A 25,666-nucleotide genomic window follows, 5' to 3' on the forward strand; every position below is an offset into this window, starting at 1 on the left:
GCAACATGTGTAACAGTGACAAATGATAACTGGCTAATGCAATTTTTTCCAAATAAAATAATCAATTAATAATAAAGTGAAAAGAAACATTTGGTAACAAAAAAGGAAGAATTTAAGTTTGATCTCTACAATAGTAGCCAAGCAGCACAATCTACTGAGAAATCCTTCTGGAAACCCACTGAAATGAATGAGAACCACCCAGAAGCAAAATTATGTCTTCAGGCATAGTTTATTTACTTAATAATGTCCATATATTTCAGCAGGGTTTTCATTGGTTAATAATTTCCTTTGCACATTTTTCATAGAAGTATTCCACTGTAAATATTAACTTTTTATATGGCAAAGAAAAAGTATCTCTAACCCTTTGTGCCCAAACAGCACCGACAGAATTGCATTGCCTCACCATATAATGCAGTGGGGGGGGGGGGGAAGAACATTTGTTCTGTGGCTGAACTGGAGCAGGAAAGGAAAATCATCGTTTCAGTAAAGCACTTTTAGATGGTCATTTGATTGTTAGGGAGAAAACTCACATTATTAGTAAATAGTACACATCCGGAAAATGGACAACCAAATAACCATTACATATTTTTCCACATGCACATGTAAATATCTCTTTTGGACATAAGTGAAAAGATAGTTCAACATTACATGCATGAGCAACAGCAAACCTTTGGAACAGCTTTGTGGAGCTCTGAAAAAGAGAAATAGATGCTTTCAAGCCAAGCAATTCCTTAAACCAGAAAGGAAGCTACCCAGGATCTTCACATTGTCTGCAGTAATTATAATTATATGGAAGTCATCCAAAGTCTGCTACTGCTTTTGTCTATAATATTAAATCATACCTTATTGCTCCATCCAAAGTAGGGCAAACTCATCTTGCAAAATGTTTCAAGCCTGTTAATTTAAATAAGCTAGAAAACTGAATCTTACAGTATTTAAATTGCATAGGATTTTTTCTTTGTGTAGGCTCTACAAAATAAGTGGCAGTCTATGTTCACATATTTCACTGCTTAAGGTGAAGGCCTTTTAGAGTCCAAACTTAGATATATTGCCACATATAATCTCCCTTTTTAAAAAATCTGCACATCTTTTTTTACTTTGAAGAACAGTTTAAACAACATATAAATTAAGCACAGCTGGAATAGGAATACAGCCTCTTATGTGATCAGAACGTTCAGAAAAATATCATGCCTTAGTGAACTACTTGCGTGTTCACAATTTGGTCCTGAACAATATATTTTTCTTCCAGGAAACCTGGTGAAACTAAGTGAAAAATTAAAATAAAGATACAGTTTAAAAAAATCAGTGTATTGTTAGAGCTATTAAAACTATTAAAAAGCAATGCTATAATTAGTGCAGGAAATCAACTCTTAAGACAAAAATAAAAATATATGTTTTTTAAATGACAGAACCATGTTCATTGCTACTATGATTAGTTTTGATTTTGCTCCCATAAATAAATGTTCTCCAGATATGTGTGCAAGTGCAGTCACAATTATGATCTCAAATCCCAGGACAGGTGCAATCAGCTTTTTTTTTTTTTACATAATTGGTTCATTATCTAATCCCTACTGAGCTTCCATTGAAATTTGGACCACGTACATTATTTTGAATGAGAAATGTGAGAAATATTGAGAAATCAGATTTAGGTTCAGCATAGCCAGTTCATGTTACCTTAATCTTATGTCAGCTTATCCATAGTGGCAATCTTAAAAATGAATAGTAAAGTATGAATTAATTCATGTACTGGAATATCTAAGAGATAAACTCTTCTTATATATGCAGTAAGAGAGCCAGTTTGGTGTAGTGGTTAAAGGCGCCAGACTAGAACCCAGGAGACCGTGAGTTCTAGTCCTGCCTTAGGCACAAAGCCAGCTGGGTGACCTTGGGCCAGTTACTCTCTCACAGCCCTAGGAAGAAGGCAATGGTAAGCCACTTCCAAAAATCTTACCAAGAAAACTGAAGGGACTTGTCCAGGCAGTCTCCAGGAAGGCACCCATGCATGTGTATATGCTGTAACATAATGCTTACAGGTAGTCCTTGGGTAACAATGGTAAGTGGGACTGGGAACTCTGTCGCTAAGCAACACAGTTGTAAAGCGCAATGTCACATTCCAACTGTTCCAATTGTGGTTGTTAGGTGCATCCTGTGTGGTCGCTAGGCGCAATGTCAGGTAATCGCCATTTGCAACCTCCTGCTGGCTTCCCCATTGACTTTGCTTGTTGGAAGCCAGCAGTGAAGATTGCTAATGGTGATCACGTGACCGGGGGATGCTGCAGTTGTCATAATTGCAAGCTGGTTGCCAAGCACCAATCACAATTGTGACCACAGGGACATCCCAACAGGAGCAACTTTGAGGACCAGCCATATGTCACCTCGTTCAGCAACGTCATAACTTCAAACAAGTGCTCGTTAATCGGGGACTACCTGTATTTGGGGCATATATCACTGGATACAGAACATCTGGTTTTTTTAATATGCAATAAAAACCTGCCTTTTTCAAGGTCAAACTGCTGGTCCATTTAGCCCTGTAATGGCTGTGCTTGCATGTTGCAGTTCTAGAGGTTTTCCCATTCTGCTTCCTGAGGTCTTTTAACTGGAAATGCTGGTGGCTAAGCAGGGAATTTACATACTCTGCTATTGAGCTATGCTTACTACCAGCCTGGGTACCTTTTTTCTTGGATTGCAGATACATTTCTTTTCCTATGCAGAAAACAGAAGAAGAGTAATATAAAATAAGCTTAATAAAATTAAGAATAAAAAATGGTTCCGTTAGAGCTGCTAAAATATGACCTATATGTGTGGCTTTTTTTCCCCCAGACTTCATATTGAATGATCATTACACAGCAGTAGGCTGCTTTGTGACTGTTAGTGAAATGGGCCTAGAATAAATATAGAACATAATGGCCTATTTTTCAATAAATATTTTAAAGTATGCCATTAAGTTATATTCATACTATCCATAATGGCCAATGTCCAAAGAGTTACTTTATGTGTGCCTGATACATTTCTCGTGCCTGGTATGACTTTTTAAAAAACTTTTTAAAGTTGAGCATTAAGCCTGACATGCCATGTAACAAGCTATTTTTGAAAATTATCTGTATTTTAAGAACAGGTTGCCTAGGGTGTAGGTGGATTTATTCAAGTAGTACAAGCGCTAAGTTCTCTTAAGCAGGTGTAATAGCTGGTGGTTGGTTTGGATTCTAGTCAAAATCTCCAGGGAATCAATTTCCTGGCCTGGGAATAAGCAAAACCTTTCCATCTGTGAAAAAACTATAAAGGAAGGCCGATAAGGAACTGTTCCCCCTGAATCAGACCTAGGGTTCAGAACCTAAGATTATTCCATAAACATTTTTGAGAGAGTGGCTGATGCTTTCCTGGTTCCACAAGCACGTTTTCCTTGTTTTTCCTTCATTTTTAGAAAGCAGAACAGTAGAAGCCAACTTTTCCCAGTTTCTCTAGCATCTTGGCTAAACAGCATTGCCATTACAGTGAAGAGCTTCACAGTTTTTAAAGCTTTCAATCACACTTTAGAAAAAGTTTGGAAAGCAAGATGAAAGTATTTTAACACTCATGAGCAAAATAAAACAAAATAATTCTATAGAATCCATTGATAATTCAAAGCTCAGGTGCCTTTAAACCACAAGAAGTACTGACCAATCATTGTAATATGAGCAATTGTAGCATGCTTTAATACTAATTTCATGTTGAGTTATTAGAAGAACTGACTCCTGAGAAAAATGTTCGGGCAGAAAAAGGTCCTTTTTCAGCAGCTGCTGTGATTGTTTTAAAGAAAGCAATGCCAGTCTAGATTTAGAAGGGATATTGTGAGACATAAATCCTCAGTCGAATGACAGAACTTCCTCTGAAATTGATGACAGTGTTAACAGTGACCATCTCCAGGTCCAACAGAATGTCACGTGGCCCCTTCAGAGGACGAGTCATCACAAGTGTGGCACTGATAGGTCCAGTTTGCTGTGTGGGGAAAGCAAAGGAAAGATTTTGAGGTACTTCAAGCACAGTGTGTGGCCAAAAGCTGTCTTCTTAAATATTTATGACAAAATCATGGCTCTGTTGTGGAAGTTGAGATTTATTATTGTTGGTGACTCAAGGCTGTGGCCATAATCTCCATGAAGAATCCTTACAACTAATCTGTGCCAGCTGAGGATGGGCACTAATCTAGAATGTACCGGTTGGAAGGAAAAGAGTGGTCTGTGTCTGAACTGAGGCCCGAACCAGCAGTTTGCACTGAAAACAAGTTGCCACATCGCTTCATGGCTATGGATCTACTGTTGGATAAATACTGTGTGAAAGCAGAAGGCTGTTGCCCACACTGACTGCTTCTTTCTCTGGAAGCTTCTTTTGATTGACTTTCTTTGTTGACTGCTGCTAAAATCTACAAGAGTTGGAGTCGCAAATAGGATGTATATTTCCCTGCTTCTGGGGAAGGAACAGATTGGGAAAATAACTACCAGTGGCTTAGCTCAACAGAAGAAAGGCAGAGCTCAAAAGACATAGTGAGGGATGGTGGAGTTTAAATACACACATTTAAATAACAGATTTTTCACCTAGCCCTGATTTGGTTCCCAGTAGCTACAAACACCACTTGAAACAAATAGGGCCAGTCTTGGTTTTCACTGAATATAGAAATTTACTTTCAAAGGTATAGGTGTCTAAATTGTTCCCCTTGCTTCTTCCCTCTTTCCACTGATGGAATTGTTTGGGAGGGCAGAAACTGCTTTGTCAAAGGCAACTTAAATCTGCAGTGAGGCTGCTGTAAAATTACATCCCCATCTAGCCCATTAAAGTCTTCCCAGGGAGAAGACTTTAATTCACTGTGTCAAGTTCTGGGGTGAATTAGGGTTCTCAGTTCTGCCTCACAGCCTGTTCTATAGTGCTCAAAAATAAAACATTTATATTGAGTAAGGTGGAAATTCCATCTAACTAATGCCCTTACCCCAGCTAGCCTATAGCCTTGGAAAAGTCACAAACAGGTTGCTGTGGAGACAGTTCCCCACATTTGCTCCAGCACTTGCTAGGTGGAGATAACCCTGCCTGTAAACATCTGAAACTGCTTTTTTCTTTATCTCAGCTAATGGGCACTCATGGATTTATCTAGTGTTCTTAAAAACATGGATATTTTTGTGATGATATTACTGTTCAAACAGGCAGGCTAAGAAAATGGATAAGACTGGCTAATAAACATATTCTCAATGGAACTTTTTGCATCCTTGTATAGCATGATGATGATGATGATGATGATGCTGATGGTGATGTGATTTGAACATAATACAGTGCATGGATACAGTAGTGCTGAGTGAATCAGCAGTAGTTCAGTAAAATACAGTTTTAAGTCGTAAATATTTTAAGAAGTGTAATTTTAAGAATTTTTAAAGTTTTAAGATGCAAACTTTAAAAAAAACCCTTAAAAGTAATACAGATTATGTTTAAAAAAAACAATGAAAGGGTCTGTCCATAAATCCCACTCACCCGCATATAGAATTCTCTGCCTTCATTTCCTGATTTGATCTGAAAGATGTAATAAGCACCAGGGTAGCGAGAGGTTGCTTGCATCTGAAATATATCGGAGGGCACAGTACGTCCTGATACATCCATGTCCCTGTACAAGATGGTGAAGGGCTGGTCTCTACAGCTAGGATTTTCAGTTGGACATATACAATGACTGGCAGAACAAAAAGAAGCATGTTATTATGGTTGATTGCACAGTCAGCCAGATGTTTAGGCTGGATTTGGCATTTTTGTCCACCTATTGAGTCCTTCCCAAGGACCCGGGATAGGCAGATGTTGTTCTTTAATAATATTAAAGGTATCGTTGCAGGATGTAAGCTATTCCAAGTAAAGCTGCCTTTTGCAATTCACTGATGAGGATTTTGTCAATTCCGATGGTGGTATTACTGTTGCTGTTGTTGTTGTTATTGTTATTTCTATAGCACCTTCAGAAGCAATCCTATAGGCTAACCTTTCCAAACATTCTGTCCTCCAGAAGTGTTAGATAAAACCATGTTGGTTGGGGTTGGTGGGGGCATAGTATATCTGTACAGCAGCAAGTTGGAGAAGGCTATTCTATACTATACTATTCTATACAGTGGGAATAAATCACACTGGACTTAGTGGGGCTTTTGATGTATAAGATGACATCAGTAAAGCTTAACAAATTTACTATAGTGCGCATTTTGGGGAACTGCTACGGTTAGCTATTATTTCATACCTGTTATTATTATTTTTGATGTTATAAGCAAATTATTATAAGCAAATAAGAATTCTACTTTCTGTGTTACCTAACAGCAAACAAATGAGTGCTATTTTTATGCTGAGCTAGTTAAGTCTTAATGTAGCTATTTTGATGTTTTGAATTTTTATTTTGTATTTCATTGATCTATATATCTCGCAGACAGTCTAAAAACTTGGTCAGTGGGTGATATAACAATATAATGAATAATATAAATAATAAACTATTGCAGAACATAAAATAATAGTTTTCATTTCATAAATAGGATGACAATCCTTGTTATAATGCAATATACATATATAAAAAATAAAAGTAAGGAAGTATATCAGGTTTATTCCATAATTTATCTAATCTAAATTGATATGCACAAATAATTTGAGCATAAATTATTGTCAAAATATTTATAGTTTGAATTCATAAATCCTAACTGCACTGCCTGAAGAAGTAAGATATTTTAGAAATGTTATTTTCCATTCCTTTTATTCTAATGTTTCCCTGGCTGTTTAATTATGTATATAACATTGCATTTTTAATTCTGAAAAGGGACTAGAGATGACTTTGCCTTGTAAGGCCTAAAACAGAGGGAGAGAGATAAGCAATGTGTAAATCACATATTTATGAAATGTCTCTAATTAAAATCTCAGTGTTAAAGGCAATTGTATATATTACAGGAGAGCAGTGATAATGATAAATGCTCTTATTACCTCATAAGCACTTTTTCTATTTTAGTTGTGAATTGCTGAGTATCCTGCTACCTGGTGACCTGATACAGAATTATGTTATACTTTATGATAAATGAAGCAAGAAAGAACATGGCTTTTTTCCCCTAACTCCATTGTAAATACACCCACTGTGTTTTGTGCATCACCTTGTGATTCTTTGATTAAAAGATCTAAAGTAAGTTTTTAAGATCAATACAGTATATGTTGCAAGGTATTCAGAGATGCTGTTGCAGTCAAAAATATATGTTTTACATATATACAAAAACAGTTTGTAGGTATAGAATATACCTTGGCCTTAGAGTGGAACAAGGAACGGTGGAAATTTAAAAGAGAACAAAAGTTTTTGCCATTGAATATTTCCATTTTGAGAGGAGAAAACATGAAGGAATCGGTTCAGAATGTACCATGAAATTATGAAAAATTGCAAACCATGCAGACAAGTATTTTGTACATTTGAAAATACTATTCTAGAAAGGCATGCACACCATCAAAACTGCATTTTTAGCTATTGGCTATTTCATAAATTGCACAGCAAGAAACTGGGTTTGGCAGTGTTAAGTATGTACTTAACAGGTGGCTATCCAATCCTAAATATCTTTAGGAAATATATACTGTATCAGTCATTGATCAGTTTCATATTAAGTGCATCTCTCAAAAATAACAGGAGAATGCATCCTAGAATTAAGATTGTACAGGGCCAGCAACAGAAAACAGCAACCACAGTTTGAAAAGTGACCCAGCACTATATAATGTGCTCCATGGAGATTATTGCCCTCATTTTTTCTATTAATATATTACCCACTTTTCATTGATCAGGATATAAGGATCCTCGCATCTTACTGGGTCTAGGCATTTGAATCCTCCTTGGACATTAAAACATGTTTGCTGCACGGTACAAGTGTGATTCCCAACCTCACATTCATTAACATCTAAAACGAAGGAAAAAACACAGAAAATGTGGCATCATAAATATGTATTAGTACACATTGCTCAATTCATAATATAACAAAAGTTTTAAAGTCCTTGTCTGGCTGGGTCCAATGAAGCTTTCTGGTATGAGAGAGAAAGAACATTCCTGAGAACAGTAACTGGGCAATGATCAGTTAAAGGAGATTTATTTACAGGAAGAAGAGTAAAAAAAAATAGGCTTTCTCTGAGTATGTTTAGGAAATAAGGCAGAAGAGAAGCCTCAGAGTAGCAGTCTCTTAAATAAGGAGTAAGCAGAGTGATAAAGAGGGGAGCTAGAGAAAATCCTTAACTTTTGATTTATACCCTGCTGCCCACTTGTGGTCATGAGGTATTGAAGCGTCATTGGATTCCATTGGATTTGGACTTCCAACACAAAAGGCACTGAAAGCACAGCTTTCCTTTCCTTTGGGAGAATGATCAGATTTCCAAAGAAGTTACTTAACACTGGTTACAAAAAACTACACAACAGCTTTTCTCACTCTTTCTCTCTTTTCTGCACTTCTGATAGTTTGTCACACAGTACATTAAAAAAAACCCATTGCTCTATCTCTTATCTCATAACTAGCAAACTAAAACAAAAATACTTGTTTTCTTGCTAATTGCCATTGACAGGTGGTTGGGAACTAATCACTGAAAGATGATCCATGATGTTTGGTGGCTTTTACAGCCAAAATAGAATTTGGATCAGCATTCTCCAGAATGTCCGGCTGTGCAAATACTTTGTATAAATGAAATATGCTTTGCAGAAAAGAGAATATGTCATCAATGCCTGGAAGAATGAACCTAAAGAGACCCAAGTGGGCTCTTGATTGCTCTTGGGAAAACTGTTGCTAACATAATTTGTGAAACAACTGGGTAATCTCATCTACTCCACAATCTTGAAATTTTTCTAAGTTTGTAAGCCAGTATATTTTTGGCAAAAAAAAAAAAGAACATTTGGCTGAATGTTGCATATCTGAATGTACCAGAGGAGAAAGATATATTCGTAAATTATTACATTTACTGTAGATAAGATAGAAACTGACAAGGCCAATCTTATGTGTAGAAATGCTAAATATAAAGCAGCAAACTAACTCATTAACCCACTTAGAAGTCTCTACAAACCGTACCGAGTTTTTAAATATGTGGCTTTTTGTCACAATTTTCAGGAAAATACTTGATAAGAGTTTTCGAAGGCTCTGCTTGGGCATGATTTTGCTATAACGAGAGGAATTTAGGAGAGAGAACTATCAGATTTCAATAAGGAATCCCTACTTTTTCATCTATAATTTGAGCACTAGTGAGTAAATTGTATAATTCATTATACCACCCTCTTATGTTTGCTTGCCTCTTTCAGCCAATCTGTCAATGTAACCAGCTGAGTTCATGGAGAACTGCAGTAGTTAATAAACTGTCATGGTTGGTTGATCCTTATGAGGGTAGCTCACTCTGGTTCATCCCATGTTATTGCATATTATGAACATGGGTTCATAATATACTACTAACTTGGGCTAGGTTCTGTGGAAGGTGTTGCTTTGGTCCCCAGACTCTGTATTTTGCTCACCCAAGCTTTATTGCCTGGTTGGCTGTGTGAGTCTCAGATGTTGTTTGGAAAACCCCAAAACAGTTGTCCTAGGGGATTTCATGATTCATGCTGAGGGCTGCCTTAATGATTCAGCTAGGGACTAGAATGCTTACTTTTCTGCCTTCTCTGCATCTGCAAAGAACAGGCCAACATTGCTGTCTCACATACTGTTAAGGATCTCTTCCATCAATATTTAGACAGAGGGAGCTGGAATATGCTGTGAGGAATTTATAACATTCTTTGCAGATAAGTTGACAAGATCTGTCTCAACTTGGATTCCAATATTAGGGCATAATATTGTCACATGGGCATAAATTAGGCAGCTCTATGTGCTTGTATTTTATTTTTCCAGTTTGTAGAGGTAAATAGGTAGTGTGGAGAGATCAGGACTATTACTTGTGCAGTTGACCTTTCCCCTTCCTAGATGGACCTTCCTATGGAGGGTATTCATCATAAATCAAAAACGTATCTGTTTACCCAAGCCTTCCATTGGTTTCCATATTTTCCTTTTTTACATGCCCTAATTACTCTTATTATTATTTATTAACTTAGTTTTAGTATTTTAATCATTTCAGGGTTTTGGTGTTTCTAGGTTTTCCCTATTTTTAGTATATTATAATGATTTTTATGCTAATTTCTTCAACTTTTTAAATAAAAAGTGGTATAGAAATATAGCAAATAATTATATTAAAAATGAGCATGCACGCAGCTTTCAAAGAAAATGTTATTTATATCCCACTTTTCATTCAGGAACTCAAGGAAGTGGACATAGCACTCCTCTCCTACGTCTCCCATAATAATAATCCTGTGAGCAGGTTTGGCTGAGAGAGGGTGACTGGCCCAGATTCACTCAGCAAGCTTCATGGTTGAGTGTAGACTAAAACCTCGATTTACCCACTCCTAGCCCAACACTTTAACTACTACACTATACTGACTCTCATTTGGCATTACCAGAGGTCAGGAGAGTCCACATGGTATGGTAAAAAAGAGGTCAAGATGATGGTCACAGTGATGTGCACATAAAAAACAGGCAGAGCTTTGATTATACCATGGTGGCTGACATCTTGACCATACCCTGCAAACACCCCTGAGAGAGTCCTTGGTGCTCTCTGAGCCTTGTTGTTTTCTTGCAGACGTTTCATTGCCAGACTAGGCAACATCTTCAGTGCAAAGGGGGAGTGGGCCTTGCTCTCAGTTTATGTACCGTGGCTTGCCCTGCTTGTGCTGGTAGGGGTGTTGTTCTCTTCTTGGGAGTTCCTTGATTGGGCTGTTGTTTGCTGCTTGGTTGATTGCCTGAGTTAATAGTTCCTTGATTAGGGTGTATTGTGCTGTTTGATGGTTCATCTGGTGTTAATCCTAGTGTTGATTTTTGCATATCTGGGTGTTGATTGCTGGCAAGGGAGTGTACTGGTCTTTTGGCTTTTCTATTGTCTCTTTTGACTGGTATGTAAATGTTGTTTACCTCTATGTGTCTGTTGATGGCTGCTTTGTCTGAGTGCCAGGCTTCCAGGAATTCTCTGGTGTTTTGGGATTTGGCTTGGTCTAGGATGCTGACAATTTCCCAGTTGAAACTATGGTTGAGTCTGTCCATGTGTTGTGAGATTAAGGAGTTCTCATTGTGTCTTCTGACTGCTAGTTGGTGTTCGTGGATGCGCTCTGCTAGTCTTCTGCCTGTCTGTCCAACATAGTGGCTGTTACAGTCTTTGCACTGTATGTTGTAAATAACCCCTGTTTTTTCTTCTTGGGCTCTTGGGTCTTTTGGGTTGCTTAATATGTTTTGAAGAGTTTTAGTTGGTTTATGTGCTCACCGTAGCACATATAAACTGAGAGCAAGGCCCACTCCCTCTTTGCATTGAAGATGTTGCCTAGTCTGGCAATGAAACGTCTGCAAGAAAACAACAAGGCTCAGAGAGCACCAAGGACTCCACAGTTCAACCCTGAGCTACAAATATTCGCTTCGATTGGTACCCCTGAGAGAGGCTGAGCTTTCACAAGTCTTATACTATCCTTTCTCAGTTTGGATATGAACTTATGAACAATTGGTTATTTGGAAATTTCAACTGTGCTGTTAGCTACACCAACTGTGTTGCTTCTTGGAGGAAGAATGGCAACAAGCCTATAGGTCCTGGCCTCTTCCTAAATAAGAAATAGAAAATTTAGGAACTACTGGTATACCCACATGAAGGCTATCTACTGATTAGTCTTATATTTATAACCATATTAAACCCAGTAAACAAGCAAAAATGGGTAAGGAACTTACTGAAAAGGAAGCTCTATTATAAAAGCTTAGTTCTGCCAAGTAAGTCAACCAACAGTTCTTTTGAAATGTGCTCACCAGAGGGAAGTACTCACAGATGCATAAAGAAAAGTTTTGCAGCCATAAAAGACTTGGCCGAGTATTTTTAAAAGTTCTCTGCTATTCAAAGCTAGTAAATAAGAATACAGTTAGTATAGAATCAGCTTTCTGTATTAAGCCTTCCCCACTGGAAAATATGATACAATATACAAAATACAATAGCTGTAGTAAAGTATCACAGGACCCATCAGGTGACCTTTAGCTGCTCTAGAAAATAGTTGGTTAGGCCAGAAAAGCCATTAACTTTGAAAACACAGCTCAGTTATGCTTCAGCAATACTGTGTAATAGCGCTCAACACTGTCTTTTTGTAGTAGAGTTTGCAAAAACTAATTCTCTTATGCATTACTACTACTACTACTGTCCTGTCCAGAAGAGTGACTACTGGCTTGTTTGCTCTCTAATTCTATTTAAAAGAAAAAACTTATGGAATATTCTTACCCTGGCACCGAGTGTCCTCAAGAAGAACGTAACCAGCAGGGCAGAAACAGTAGTAACTACCTGGCTGATTAACACATTCATGCTGACAGAGAAATTCTGAGAAGCTGCATTCATCCATATCTGCAAATGTAAGAATATGAAAAAAGTTTGCTCATTCTTAATAGAATTGCACATCATGTTCCTCATTATACAGTGTAATTTCCTGAAATAGTGGTTTTAATCTTCCTAATTGTTTTTCTCTGCTCTACTTACAGAATAGATTCACACATGAACTGTTCATGTTTTGTATACTAATACCTTGTACTTGTGACTCATATAGTTTCTAAAACTCTCTCTCCTGGAAGAGGGATTCTAATTTGTATAAATTATTCTGTAAAACAGCCTGCCATAACCTGGTACCCTCCTCATGTGCCCATGCTGACTGGCAATTCTTGGAACTTAAGTTTCAGCACATCTGGAGGACAGCAGGTTGGGAAAGGCACAAAAAACTTATGAACATAAATAATTCAATGTAGGGTCTGTGAAGGGCTACTCAAGTAAAGGATTTCACAATGTTGTGATGATTATGCAATCCTCACCAAGTTTGATGGAATCCAGATGCAAATATGTGTTATTTGATACATTTGGGGAGAAGAGGCGTATAGGACCAAAGCCATTTAATGCATAATTCAACTGAGAAAAAGACAGTAACAGTTTAAGCAACTAATATCTTTTGACAACAATAGGGCGGAGGAAATTAAGACAGTCAAGTGCATTTTCTTTCTTCTTTGGGCTCCTGGAATTAAATCTGAGTAGCAGAAATTTATTTTCTGGTAATAAAGAAAAACAAACCCTCCAGCCTGAAGGATGCCAGTCTGAAGATATTCTAGCCAAAAAAATGTTAGAATCCCTTTTTCAATAATTAATCCCTGTTGTTCTAGATTAAAAAATATAGAAACCTTTTAAGAAATGCATATATATAATGATATCATTGTCAGCCTGAATCAATTCCCTTAGGGACCATAACCAACCACACTATTCCAATGCAGTTTGGTAGGCAGATTTGGTTTTACTTCCCACTGTAGGTCTGAGAGAGAACGGCATTTATATGTGCCAGTATTCCTAAATTTATGAATGGAAATGAGTTTGGGCAAAAGCAAAGACATTTAATGGTGTCAAGTAAAGGAAAACTGTTTTAAACCTGTGGGCAAGGCCTATATTATTTTTTAATCAAAAATAATATGGGCCTTTTGGTTTGGCACATAGACGTAGACGTAATCCTTGGACTGTATATCTAATGAAATCAGATTCTGGAAAAAGGAATGTGTACGAGTACATGTATGTGTAAGTGTATATTCATTTTTTGCCCAAACAAGAAGACTTATAAGTGGCTTCATCCTGGGGTGATGTGCCAAAAATAAGTGTTTAGGATGAGTTGTGCTAATTCTTGATCCAGCACAACATTATAGAGAAACTTCTAATGTAGGAGGATGAAGAGAAGTCAGATGTCCTTCTCTAGGGCTGAGTCTTAGTCCTTTTGAAATGGTCTAAAATTACAACTTTGTACACACGCTCTCGATGCTTCCAGAGACAAAATTAACAGATGCTTATAGTAAACTGGAAGAAAGAGAATTTTCCTTCAGATACTTATTTTTTTGCACTACGTGAGTAGATATTCTCATGTAAATAGGCACAAGGGACTTTTCAGAATATCATTTTCAATCTAAACCAAATGCTTCATGCGAAAGCCAAAAAAATACAACTCATCAGTTACAGTTACATAATTCTTGCTGCTAGTGTGGGCTTGAATTAATTGACTCCAGTGATTAATTTCAGTGGTCATTTTCAGAAGGTTTGTGGCAAGAATGTGAGTTTTTGCTTTTCAGTTTCGCTGCTGAAGACCAAGCAAAGTGTAGCTGATGCTGTCGTGTACCACCAATGCAACAAAATACATACGGCTATAATCCTGGGCATATTTTTTGAGAGTATAATCTATTGAAGGAATGGACTTACTTCTAAGTAAAGTAACTTGAATAAAGTTTCAGATGCAAATGTATACATTTTCATAACTATATTGCTATCACACGGCCAGGGAGATTTAAATCAAATGTTATCATTTACAAGTATTGTTTCATTGAACATTTAGCAGGTTTATAAATTTTACTTGAGAGGTATCTATTCAGATGGTTACCACAAAAGTAATAGCATTGTGGCACCCATAAGATTAATGTATTTATTACAGCTTAGGCTTTTATGAATTAGAATCCACTTCATCAGGTATGTGGAATGTTATCTGATTGCCAAATGCACACACTTGTTGGAGACAAACCTGTAAACCATGAAGTCAAAAATGTGAAATACAAATCATAATTGAGAATGAAAATCCAAAAGAATTGTGGCTTATGCCAACCAGAGAAGGAGATTATGGGAGGTGGACCTCCCTTTTTTCTTGAAAGTTTTTCTCATTTTCCCCCAATTTTGATTCCATGAAGGACAGAGTTAACTAAATCAAGATGCTGATGTAGAGGAGAAGCCCAGTTCTGGATGGGCCCTGGTGGATGGGTGGCTTTGGATGCAACAGATCCAAGGTCAGCTTTATTTGTCCATCTCTGTTCCCAGAATGCCCTGTTTATAGGAAGGAATTGTTCAGTGCTAATCACCAGCAGGAACACTTTCAATTGTATTTTTACACATACAGACTTTTCCTACAGAGGGGAGCTTCTGACCCATTCTAAGTTATATTTAGAACTGAAATATGTTTAGAACTAAATACAGTTATGTTTAGAATTGAAGAAAAATATGCTCTTTGTTCATCCTTACAATTACTTTGTGTGTGTGTCTTCAAATCAATCTTGACTTCTGACAGCTACATAGACAAATCCCTGCAGTTTTCTTGGCAATGTTTTTCAGAAGTGGTTTGCCCTTGCCTTCTTCCTAGGGCTAAGAGAAAATGACCGGCCCAAGGTCACCCAGCTGGTTTTGTGCTTATAGCAGGATTAGAACTCACTTCCAGTTTCAAGCCCGGTGTCTTTAACCACTATATCAAATTGCCCACTATAACTTTAGATACTGTACAGATACATTTTCCATTTGACTCAATTCTCAACATATTTTTTTCAGAATGCATCCTTCTCCAAAGTTTGGTTTCCTTTCTCTAGCATTAGATCATACTGTACTGTGGAAAATGGTATTATCTGAAATTTTTTGAACATTGACTATATGCCCCCGATCAAGTTGCTAATTGTTTCCTAATTATTGCAAGAATAGTCTAAATATTGTCAGAATTAATTTTCTTATTTACCTCCCAGTTTCAGAATTCCTATCTTCAGTGTTATGACAATCAGAAAACATTATGTTTATTTTCTCCCAAAAAGTTTATTTTCCTCCCAAAGTCAAGCTAGTCCCTCCGGTCAGAGGAGATGGGTGGTGACAAATTTGATAAATGAATTAATAAATACTCAGCAATAATTTCTACTTACCGGTACAACTAATGCCATCAGTCTCCAACTCATACCCAGGGTCACAACGACAAAGGAATGAGCCATAGGTGTTGATACAGTTTTGTACACAAGGGTTGTTAGTTGTACATTCATTCACATCTGTGGATAGCCAGTTCTTAGAAAATTAATTATCTTTCTCAAGGTTTAATTAATATTTACAGCTTTGAAACATTTTTTCTGCAATAAATACTGCAGTCAAAACTTATTCTTAGATGTTTGAAATAATAAGAATATAACTACTTCCCACCCTCAAACTCATGGGATCCTAGTTATCTATATTTCTGTTTTGCTCTATTCCAAGGTAACTGCATACAGTACTCCAATCTCCATGCAGGGGATCTGAATTTCTGTTTCTTATCTCCTATCAGTTCACAGGTTGAGTATCTCCAGCACTGTAGCAAAGTTTTACACCATTGGTTGCCTTCTATATCACCTGTTGGTTAGCAAAATTTAACCAACTTTAATCAAAAGTAGCCAACTTTTGATAAAGGTTTATATCCCCATGTAGGTTCTAGTTTATATAGAAGTTTTATTCCATGTGGTTGGTTTCCAATATTCTGGATGTTGACTTTCCAACCATAATAACAAACTAAACTAACTCCAATAGAAATAAATATAAAATATTTAAAATGAAATATAAAATGCCAGTATAATATCAGCTTTCATATTGCATTCAAATGTTCTGACCCCCATGTGCTCCTGACAGGGCTTTGCACTTAGGTGGAATATCATGATTACAATCTGACACATAATTGCATACCGTCCCTTCCTAAGAGGTGGTGCCCTTTTAGCTTCTCCCATGTGTGGACAAACATATTTCAAGAAGTCAGTTTAGGGTGAATATAGATTTGGGGAAAAAGGAAATATTTCCAATCTATTTGGGCATAAGGTTCGCAAAATTAACAACCTGAATCATTGCCTAACGAACATTGGAAACTAGTGCAAGCACTGAAACATGAATGAATACGAGGGCATTATATTGCCCCAAGTACAATAAATCACCCATTTGTATGGTTTTAACTATAATACAGGCTCTTAGAAGTTGTCCCAGAGCAGGAGCTACTACAGTATGCAGCACTGGACCCAGAGGAGAACGCAGACCAGTCAGAGAGTCCTTGTTCCAACAAGGTAGAGTAGGTCAGCACATAAAAATTTCTAGGCCAAGTAGGGCATGTTCAATATATTTTACTATATGGGTCAGCGCAGCAAAAGTTTCCTTCTTCTCACTCCTGAAATTGAGGGTCATAATACATATTCTCAGCTTTCTGTCTGCAACTGTACAAGAGCTGATCCAATACAAAAATTAGGAAGTCAGCTTATATCTGATCAGACTATACTTTCATTCCATTCAGAGATACCTGTTCAGATTGGCAGAGAAGCTTTATAGTCAAAAGCAGAAGTTTTTCACAATACCTAATATCTGACAGCTTTTAAACTGAAGATGCCTGGACTGAATATAGCACCTACTGTGTGCATACATATGCTGCATGTTTGGTGCTCCTTTCCTAAGATGTCACAGAGTAAACAATAGCGCATAGCAGAGCTCATGGTTTCTAAGAAATGTTGCAGAGTTCATGGGAGATGAACAAATTACACTTTTGCCAAAATATTAGGAGAAAATAGTGTACAAGTCACTCAAGCCTTCCTTGCAGAACTCTACTTTATAATGAGTAGGCATTATTCTGATTTATTTCTCCAGACTTAATGTATTTTGCAGATGTTTCCTTGTTTATCTATTAATTTTAAGGCTCCAACTGTTTAATCATAACAAAACCTGACCAAATGCAGCAGGAGAAAACAAAAGGAAAAATGCATGAGGCCAGTGACTGCCACCCACTGTAGATGTAACCCTTGGGATCATTTTCAATTTTATCTAGATGTTTTTCACCTTAAGGATCAGACAACTGACAGTTTTGCAACTGAGGAACTAGCGCAAAGAATTTTATTCTTCCCCAAAGGCTTAAAAAAAACCTCTGCAGATGCTTAGATTTGAAAAGGAGGCATTCTGTAACTGTACCACACTTGAATAACACATGTTATTTTGCACATGTTGCAAAATTCATCTAGAGAATTACTTTAAATGTCCAAAAGTGGGTGAGCAACAGTTAGAAAAATCTCACAAGCCTGTGTTAGTATATGCATGCTGGTATACTTGTGATCAACACATGATGTACATGTAAAGCTATTGGATCTTGAGGCCTTGGTAAGTCCTCTATACCTATTTATATTTTTAAAGATGTTTGTACAGTATTCAGAATTCCTTACAATACTATTGTACCAAGAAATGTAAGTCACTGAAATAGCAGCTCCTAGCCTACTACAACTCATCAAAACAGGAAGTGATCTACATTTATGAGCAGAATTCCTGTGATCAACAGCTGGGAAAGGAGAAGTCTCACATATAATTCTTTCCTTCTAATTTCCATATATTTATTAGTTGCCAAAGTTCATAACATTATCTAGTTTGCAATATGAATTTGTCTATCTTTAAGATTCTATCTTTAATTCATTCCCTTGAAAAACTCTTCTATGACTCAAGACATAAAATGGGATTCTACCAATAATTGTTCCCTCTTAGTGCTTATAACCAATGGCCCACTTTTCCAATTGAATCGATGGGAATTTGCCAAATAACCATTTTATATACAGAATCCAATTTTTACTGGTGTAGAAGTTTTTGTTTTCTAAAAGGAAAAAGCAGAGCTAAAGAATAAATGTAGAACACATAGACCTCAGTATATATTTAGAGTGGCAGTAATGAAGTTAGAGAAAATACAGCATTTGAGTGGCTTATAGTGCCCATTAAACATTTGACATTTCATCCAGGCCTTCCCAGCCTGAAAGTGTGAATATATGCATAAATGTTGTGGTTTAATGCATTTAATTGTTCAAGTTTTAATGATCCTGTATTAATATAGTTAACTATAGAATAGTTACTTTACTCTGCTGACGTATTATTTTCAATATGGAAAATAGTATAAAGTTACTGGGATAAATATGTTCATAGTGTTACATGAATGTTGAAATTCCTGGTCTGGGAATTGGAATCCTTCTTTCTCTCATCCTTCCCTCCTCTACACAATACCTTGACATGATCTTCCATCTTCATTCAAGACAAATCCTGGGTTGCAGGTACAGGAATAGGAGCCAGGTACATTGGCACATAGCTGATGACAGTATCCATAGCGACATTCATCTATATCTAGTAAAACAGTTGAATTAGAAGTGAAACTTGCATTTGCCACCATGGGGAAAAAAATAGGAATATTAATGCTCATAGCCATTCACATCCAATATTTCCTAACAATATTAGTTAACAGATCTTAACTAATTACGTTATTGTGTTGTTCAGGCTATCAAATTGTATTCACAATTTTGTTTCATCAAATACTTCAATCTCCTTTCACTTAAAATCTACTGAGCAGTTTACTGAGGGTAGCTGACATCAAGACCTTCTTTACAAGTGCACTTTTTTTGCTTTCAGCCTAATTCATGACATGCAAGCAGGGATCAATCTGTCTGACATGTTCACCGAAGCACAGATCATTTTTTGCAGCTATTGCAAATCTTCTGTGAGGAGGTTTGACTGGTGATGAGCAAAATTTGAGCTTCTGATATGCATGACACAGCTCAGCTGAGAAATGAACTGCCTGGTTGGCAGTTGAATCTTACTTTATGTCACACAGAAGGCTGAGACGCAGACACAATGGGGGAACGAAAATGGTGGGCAGTTATTTTCATTCTACTGAGGTCCTTCTGAGGAAAGGATCCATGAAATGCCTGAATAGCCTCAAAGCTATCTAGGAGAAGCCATTTCTAATCATGTCCATGAACTGGCAGGTTGCAGACAGGACATTTTGGGAGTTGGAGTCTAGCACATTAGCTAGGGGATGGCTGCCTTAGATAATTCAGTCCACTCTGGTGGAGTTCACACAACACACAACATTTGGTGGTTGTGCTAATCCAACATCTGTGGTTTGTAAAGCATGGCTTAGTTCAATATGTAAACCCAGGCAACCATGAATTACTTAGCACAAATTTAGTCCACAAATTCTCTAGTGGTCACAAATTGTCACAATGCTGTTGGCAAATATTCAAGAATCAGGAAGGAAGGAACTAACAGATCATTTGGGGTAACAGCTGAGGGGTTGGTAGTTGTCCTCTGGTGCACTTTTCCTGAAAGTGTCTATTTTTTTAACATAGTTAATATCTTTGCTATCTGAGCTCATTCACAGAATAAAAAAATGAGTTGACATATAGAGCAGAAATGCAGAAGTGATTAGCCTTCTGAAGGGGGTCCCTAATACACTGTCAACTTTTGTTCTTCCAACTATAAAAGGATGGATGTAAGAGTGTGTGCTTAGTCATCCAGATAGCCCAAGGGGTCACCAATTAGCAAAGAGCAAGGGAATGGTGATACAGTAGATAGAATGTTGAATTAGCCTCATTTCAAAGGCTGGAAAATGAAAATGGGAAGAGGAAGGCAACTGTAGCCCTGTGCCTACTCCAGTTGTATCAGACACATGTAAAGAATGTGGTCAGTTTTAAAAAGCTGGAGAAACACAAATCCATAGCAGTCGATAACATATGTTATACATTCAGTTAAAATATGTTTTATTATAGCCCAAGGCACCATGCTCAAGTACATCATGCATCTTTCAAAGCAGGATCTACTTCAAATCACTTTTGAAGAACTTTTCAAAGGTAGACTCCCATACTTTAATTCTTCTTTGATTACCTGTTTTAGTTTATGTTTGAACTTTTACAAATATCAAAACACACGGATACCTATGTTAGTGCATGAACATTCACTTTTTCAGGCTTATCTGCTTACAACGTTTACAGAAAAATTAATAAAATTAAAATTCCAGTGAACAAGCAGGATTGACTTTTGGCATCCTATCAGTTATCTGCTGAAATATTTTATCTTGCTTTATAAGATAATTTCAGAAATTTTTAAAAAGCAGATGCATTTGGAGGAACTACAGCCAGAAAGATTGAAAAGGACAGGAGAGGGTCATGTTTTGAGGCACTCCAGATTGAAATGTCCAAAGGCCCAACTTTTTGCTCCAATAACACTGATGGAAACTATACACTCAGGAAGGAGCAAAACCACTACAAACCAGTGCCCACCTTCCAGCTCTTGCAAACAGCCCAAAAGGATATCATGATTGGTGGTACTGAATGCCACTGAGGGATAAAGCAGCTCAAAGAGGAATGCTCTGCTGCAAGTCATTTACAAGAGCAAACAACGCAGTTTCCACTCCATGTCCAGGCTTCAACCTGGACTGGAAGGAGTCCAGATACTCCAGTTTAGCCAAAGCCCTCTGTAAGTATTGTTCCATCAGCTTCTCAATCTTCCCTAAAAGGGAATGGTTGGAGACTGGCCAATAGTTGTCATAAATGATAGGATCAAGGGTTGTTGAGTTAAGGAGAAGCTGCACAACCACCCCTTTAAAGGCTTTCAGTACCATCTCCTTCCTCTAAGAGGTGCTCACTACCTCCTACATCCAGGCTTTCATTTTCTCACTGGCACTTTGCAGAAGCCAGGAAGGGCAAGGATCAAGCACACAAGTGGAAGACCTCATCTTACTCTTCAATTCTTTTTAGATCAAACAAATCCTAGATCATTATCTCACTGGATTCTGTTCAGCCAGGGTCCAACTCATGCCGATCATGTGAATTTGGACCAGTCACTCTCTCTCAGCCCAACCCACTTCACATGGTTGTTTTTGTGGGGAAAATAGGAAGGAGGAACATTAGATATGTATGCTGCCTTGAGCTGACAGAAAGTAAAGGTGGAATAAACATCTAATAAGTAATAAATAATTGAAGTGCTTTTGCCTCCTCCGTATTCTAGAGATTGACTCGGCATCTAACTGAACTGCTTGATTGATTGTTGGGAAAGGATCCATAAGGCAGTTAGGGGCAGGCCCTCTTGATTCTTACTTTCCCTCTGCAGAGACTGATGATGCCGATTAGCCTAATGGTGACCACAAAGTAATCAATATGACAAAAAACTGATGGTAATGTTCTCCATCTCCAGATCACATTCTCACTGCTCCAGAGTGAAAGCTGGAGCCCAAGACTGACTCCCCATGTATGCTGAGCCCATGATGATTTGGAATTAACCCATAGTTATCATGAAGCCATGAAAAGCCAAGCGAATCCTGAACCCATCCCCTAGACAAGTTGAAATCCCATATACATGAAATGAGGTTGAGTACCTTGGATAGGGATGCTCCTGGATGGCAAAGTGAGTGATATACTATATTTAGTTTATCCCTGGTGCCCAATTTTGCAAATAGGAACCCACATCCAACTATCGGTGGAGCAGGGTAACTGGCCACTATTAGGTTCAGTGAAATGCTTGGTTAAAAGCACCTAGATTTAGCACCAATATAAAATAAAATAATAAAAGAGAAGTATTCTAAAGATGTTGTTACATTCTGTGGAAAGAATAGAATCGAGATAAGCACAGTGGCTTGCAATTTAACAGCATGATGCAAAAGAAAAAAGAATGAAAAGAAACTTTTCCCCTGTTCTTTCATTCATATACATAGTCAGGTCATCACGACTATATGATGAGCAGATGGATGTGGCAGGAGATTGTTCTGGAGGGAGAGAAGCCAGATATCTGCTGCTCCCAGTAAGGTTGTTAGAGTGTACTAATGTATTTCACCATCTGATGAAATCAGCTGGAACTGAGACCACTGCAAAAGTTCAAAGCAGACCTGAAAGGCTGGAAAAACCAATCATAGCCAACAAAAGCAATGCATTCAAAGCAAAGAATCCATTATAGAACTTTCCTAGTGTTTCAGCTAGTTTATTCCTTTGATAATGATTGACCCAGCTCACGTGTTTTCAGGGGCCCTTAAAAGTTCACCCAAATTTCATGCCCTTTCATGTAATGTTTTAAAAAATATGAATTCCGATAGTTGGAATTCATGATCTCACCAACTGATAAACATGTCATGAATGTGATAGTGCTATTTGCCAATGTAACAGCATAACTTGGCTCTGTGCTGGTATTGTGTGAGCAAATGCAAGTAAAGGGAATGTTTTCTGCTCTCACTCAACCCGAATCAGAAGGTGAAAATGGGTCAGTCTATTGATGCCATTTATGCCTCTTGGGGTAAGGACAGAATCTGGAGAGGGACATTCAGTAGTAATAGAAAAAAGAAATACTCTCAAAAATGGTAGTTCTCAAGTAATTACAGGTAGTCCTTGTTTAGCAACTGCCTCATTTAGCAACCCTTCACAGTTATGACAGTGATAAAAAAGTAACTTCACAACCAATCCTCACATTTATGACCTTCGCAGGTCTGTAAAGCAAAGGAAAGCTGAAGTAAGACCATAAGCCCAGTCACAGTTTCACTTAGCAACCACTTTGCTTAACGACTGAGTTGCCAGTCCCAATTGTACCTGCTAAACAAGGACTACCTGTATTGAAAGGGAATCATAAGCTATTTTTCTCAACCCCACTTGTAAACTAAAGTTCCTCCTTCTTTTTCCCATACTGTCCTCATTACCCTTTCACAGAAGTTTGGAGGGGGACGGTCACAGGTTTTTCTTCTGGGCATCACGTAGAAATTCTGAACAGCAGTTTCCAAGAAAGTAGCTCATCCCGTGATAACCTACCTAAGCACTGGCCTTCTAAAAGCCAGTATCCTTCAGTGCAGGAACAAGTATATCCTCCTTCAGTGTTGATGCAGATTTGGGTAGGGTTGCACTGATGTGATTCAGTTGCACATTCATCGATATCTGCAATGCAGGGAATAATTAAGGATTACTTGATTATTCAGAAGGAAAGCAGCATTTATTTTAAGTTCTGGGTCCCATTCCTATGATACAGCATAAAAAGATTCATGTCACAAAATAAATCAAGAGGAATGCCAAAAATACGGTTGGAGTTGCTTTAAGAATGCCTCCGAGGCATTGGAAATATAATTCACTCTGTGCTAAGATCTGAATGGATCAAAATAATTGGCAGTACAGAAGAAACATCTCCACCCGCCAGATACTCTGTCTCTTATCAAGTTGATTCAATGTCAGGGGGTGTTTCTAGTTTCTTATGTTACACCTACTGGTCCCATTCCTGGAAAATAACGTTTCTGAATACATACCAACTCAGCATCCAGCATCCTGTCTCTGTCCTTGCTTCACTGCCGTTGATTTTATTGGGAGGAAAACCCAAGGCACAGTGATAGCTGCAGCAAAGTAATTCTTCGGCATTATTTAGGAAACCCAGTGTGTGGACTGGGTGGTGCTGCGGTTTTGCAAAGGAAAGGGAGAGCTAATGAGGTCGAGCATAGGGCGAATCCCCATCAGTGGGGAAAAGGCCAAACCGCAAGCTCCATGGAGTGCCAGCAGTCTCTGTTTCAAAACAGAAATTTTGCTGCTTTTTCAGAGTTGCAACAGAGATGATGATGGTGATGATGATGATGTAAAATTAATAGGCTGCCCATCTCATATACATGACTATGGGTGGCTCACAATTAAAACAGAATAAAAACAATGACAAACAACCAAAATAGCAAAACCAAAAGCAACATAAAAATAGCAGCCGAGAAAACTCACAACCATTCAAACTAGCCATGACACAGGCTCACCCATACTATCAGGGCCCCAGGCTCGATGGCAAAGCCAGGTTTTTAGTGCCCTGCAAAAGGGCAGTGTGGTCGGGCCAAGCCTAATTTGGGTGGGGGGGATGATGTTGCAGAGGGTGGCAGCCATGGCAGAAAAGGCTCTCCTCCTGGTCCAAACAGGTGACACTCTCTCACAGGCGGAAACCAAAGCCTGCCTTTCCTGCCAGATCTCACAGGATGGGTAGACACCACTGGGGGAGATGGTCTGATAAGCACCATAAGTGAAGGTGGGATAATGCCCCACTTGGAACTCCCTCCCTGACTTGTAAGTTTTGGTGCCAATCTTACACAGCTCTATTTATCCAAATTGTTGGTAAATGAGGAATAGCTGTGCTGTTTCTGTTTCAGTTACAATTTTATGCTAAGGCTTGACTGGTTTATTACTATTCTGGGCTATTATTGTTGTTGTTATTATTATCACTATTTTCAGCCATGAGATCAACTGACAACAGTAAAATGCAGGATATAAATGCCATTAATAATTTTGGGCCAGTCGCTCTCTCTCAGCCCAACCCACCTCAGAGGATTGTTCTGGGGAGAATGGGAGACAGGAGTATTAGGTATGTTCATCATCTTGAGTTATATAGAAAAAAGGCAGGATAAAATAATAATAATAATAATAATAATAATAAGGCATAAAGCATTATGGGCACAGACAGTGCTGAATATTGTCAGTAGAAAAGAAGGCAGTATTAGTGAGAATAGCATCAGAAACTGAACCCACCTCCAGTCTTCTCTAGCACATACGTAACATGAGGTCAGATTAGAACAGGTGACTGAGATGAAATAAAGAATATAATAGGAAAAAAGCAAACACAACTGTTGTAGCAAAAGACAGTAATGGGTAAGCTTATTGGCTATAGGGAGCTAGATATACAAAACCCAAACAAAATCGAACAAAACAAAACCAAGAGAGAGAGAGAGAGAGAGAAGCCACACAAACAACTGTTCCAAGAACATTCTTTGGCACCTTTTTGTTCTTTGGAAAACTCTTAGCAAAAGTAAATGGACCAGAGAGTATTGTGCAAACACAACTTCCCTATTCAATTGCTTAGTTTAATGCATCCCACCAATCTGCTGCCAAGGCCTTGAACTGGGAACATCCCTGAAATATATAACCAAATATGGTTTATCCACTTTTTCACCCTTGTCTTTTATAAAGAATTGGGCTGATGGGCCAAATTAGGAAGTATGACCGTGTGTCTCTGACCCAGAAACATATCATTTGCAATGCTAATA

At 37.9% G+C, this 25,666-nt stretch overlaps 1 protein-coding gene and 1 long non-coding RNA gene across 2 annotated transcripts in view; one reads left to right on the forward strand and one right to left on the reverse strand.

Annotated features, from left to right (window-relative positions):
* Nucleotides 1-210: 210 nt before the first annotated feature.
* FBLN5 (fibulin 5) overlaps nucleotides 211-25,666 on the reverse strand; it is a 56,884-nt gene continuing 31,428 nt past the window's right edge. The window contains exons 5-11 of the mRNA XM_063290233.1: nucleotides 23,421-23,543; nucleotides 18,865-18,981; nucleotides 15,759-15,878; nucleotides 12,301-12,420; nucleotides 7,775-7,901; nucleotides 5,491-5,683; nucleotides 211-3,975 (exon numbers count right to left, since the gene is read on the reverse strand). Of these exons, the coding sequence (XP_063146303.1) occupies nucleotides 3,814-3,975; nucleotides 5,491-5,683; nucleotides 7,775-7,901; nucleotides 12,301-12,420; nucleotides 15,759-15,878; nucleotides 18,865-18,981; nucleotides 23,421-23,543 (962 nt within the window). The 3' untranslated portion in view covers nucleotides 211-3,813. The remainder of the gene's footprint in view (nucleotides 3,976-5,490; nucleotides 5,684-7,774; nucleotides 7,902-12,300; nucleotides 12,421-15,758; nucleotides 15,879-18,864; nucleotides 18,982-23,420; nucleotides 23,544-25,666) is intronic.
* Nucleotides 12,361-19,426, forward strand: LOC134488033 (uncharacterized). Its single transcript, XR_010066925.1, has 3 exons — nucleotides 12,361-12,428; nucleotides 16,155-16,283; nucleotides 19,264-19,426. It is a non-coding gene; the product is annotated as an uncharacterized LOC134488033 (long non-coding RNA).

This window comes from Candoia aspera, chromosome 1, assembly GCF_035149785.1.
Source record: "Candoia aspera isolate rCanAsp1 chromosome 1, rCanAsp1.hap2, whole genome shotgun sequence".
NCBI classification, from domain to species: Eukaryota; Metazoa; Chordata; class Lepidosauria; order Squamata; family Boidae; genus Candoia; species Candoia aspera.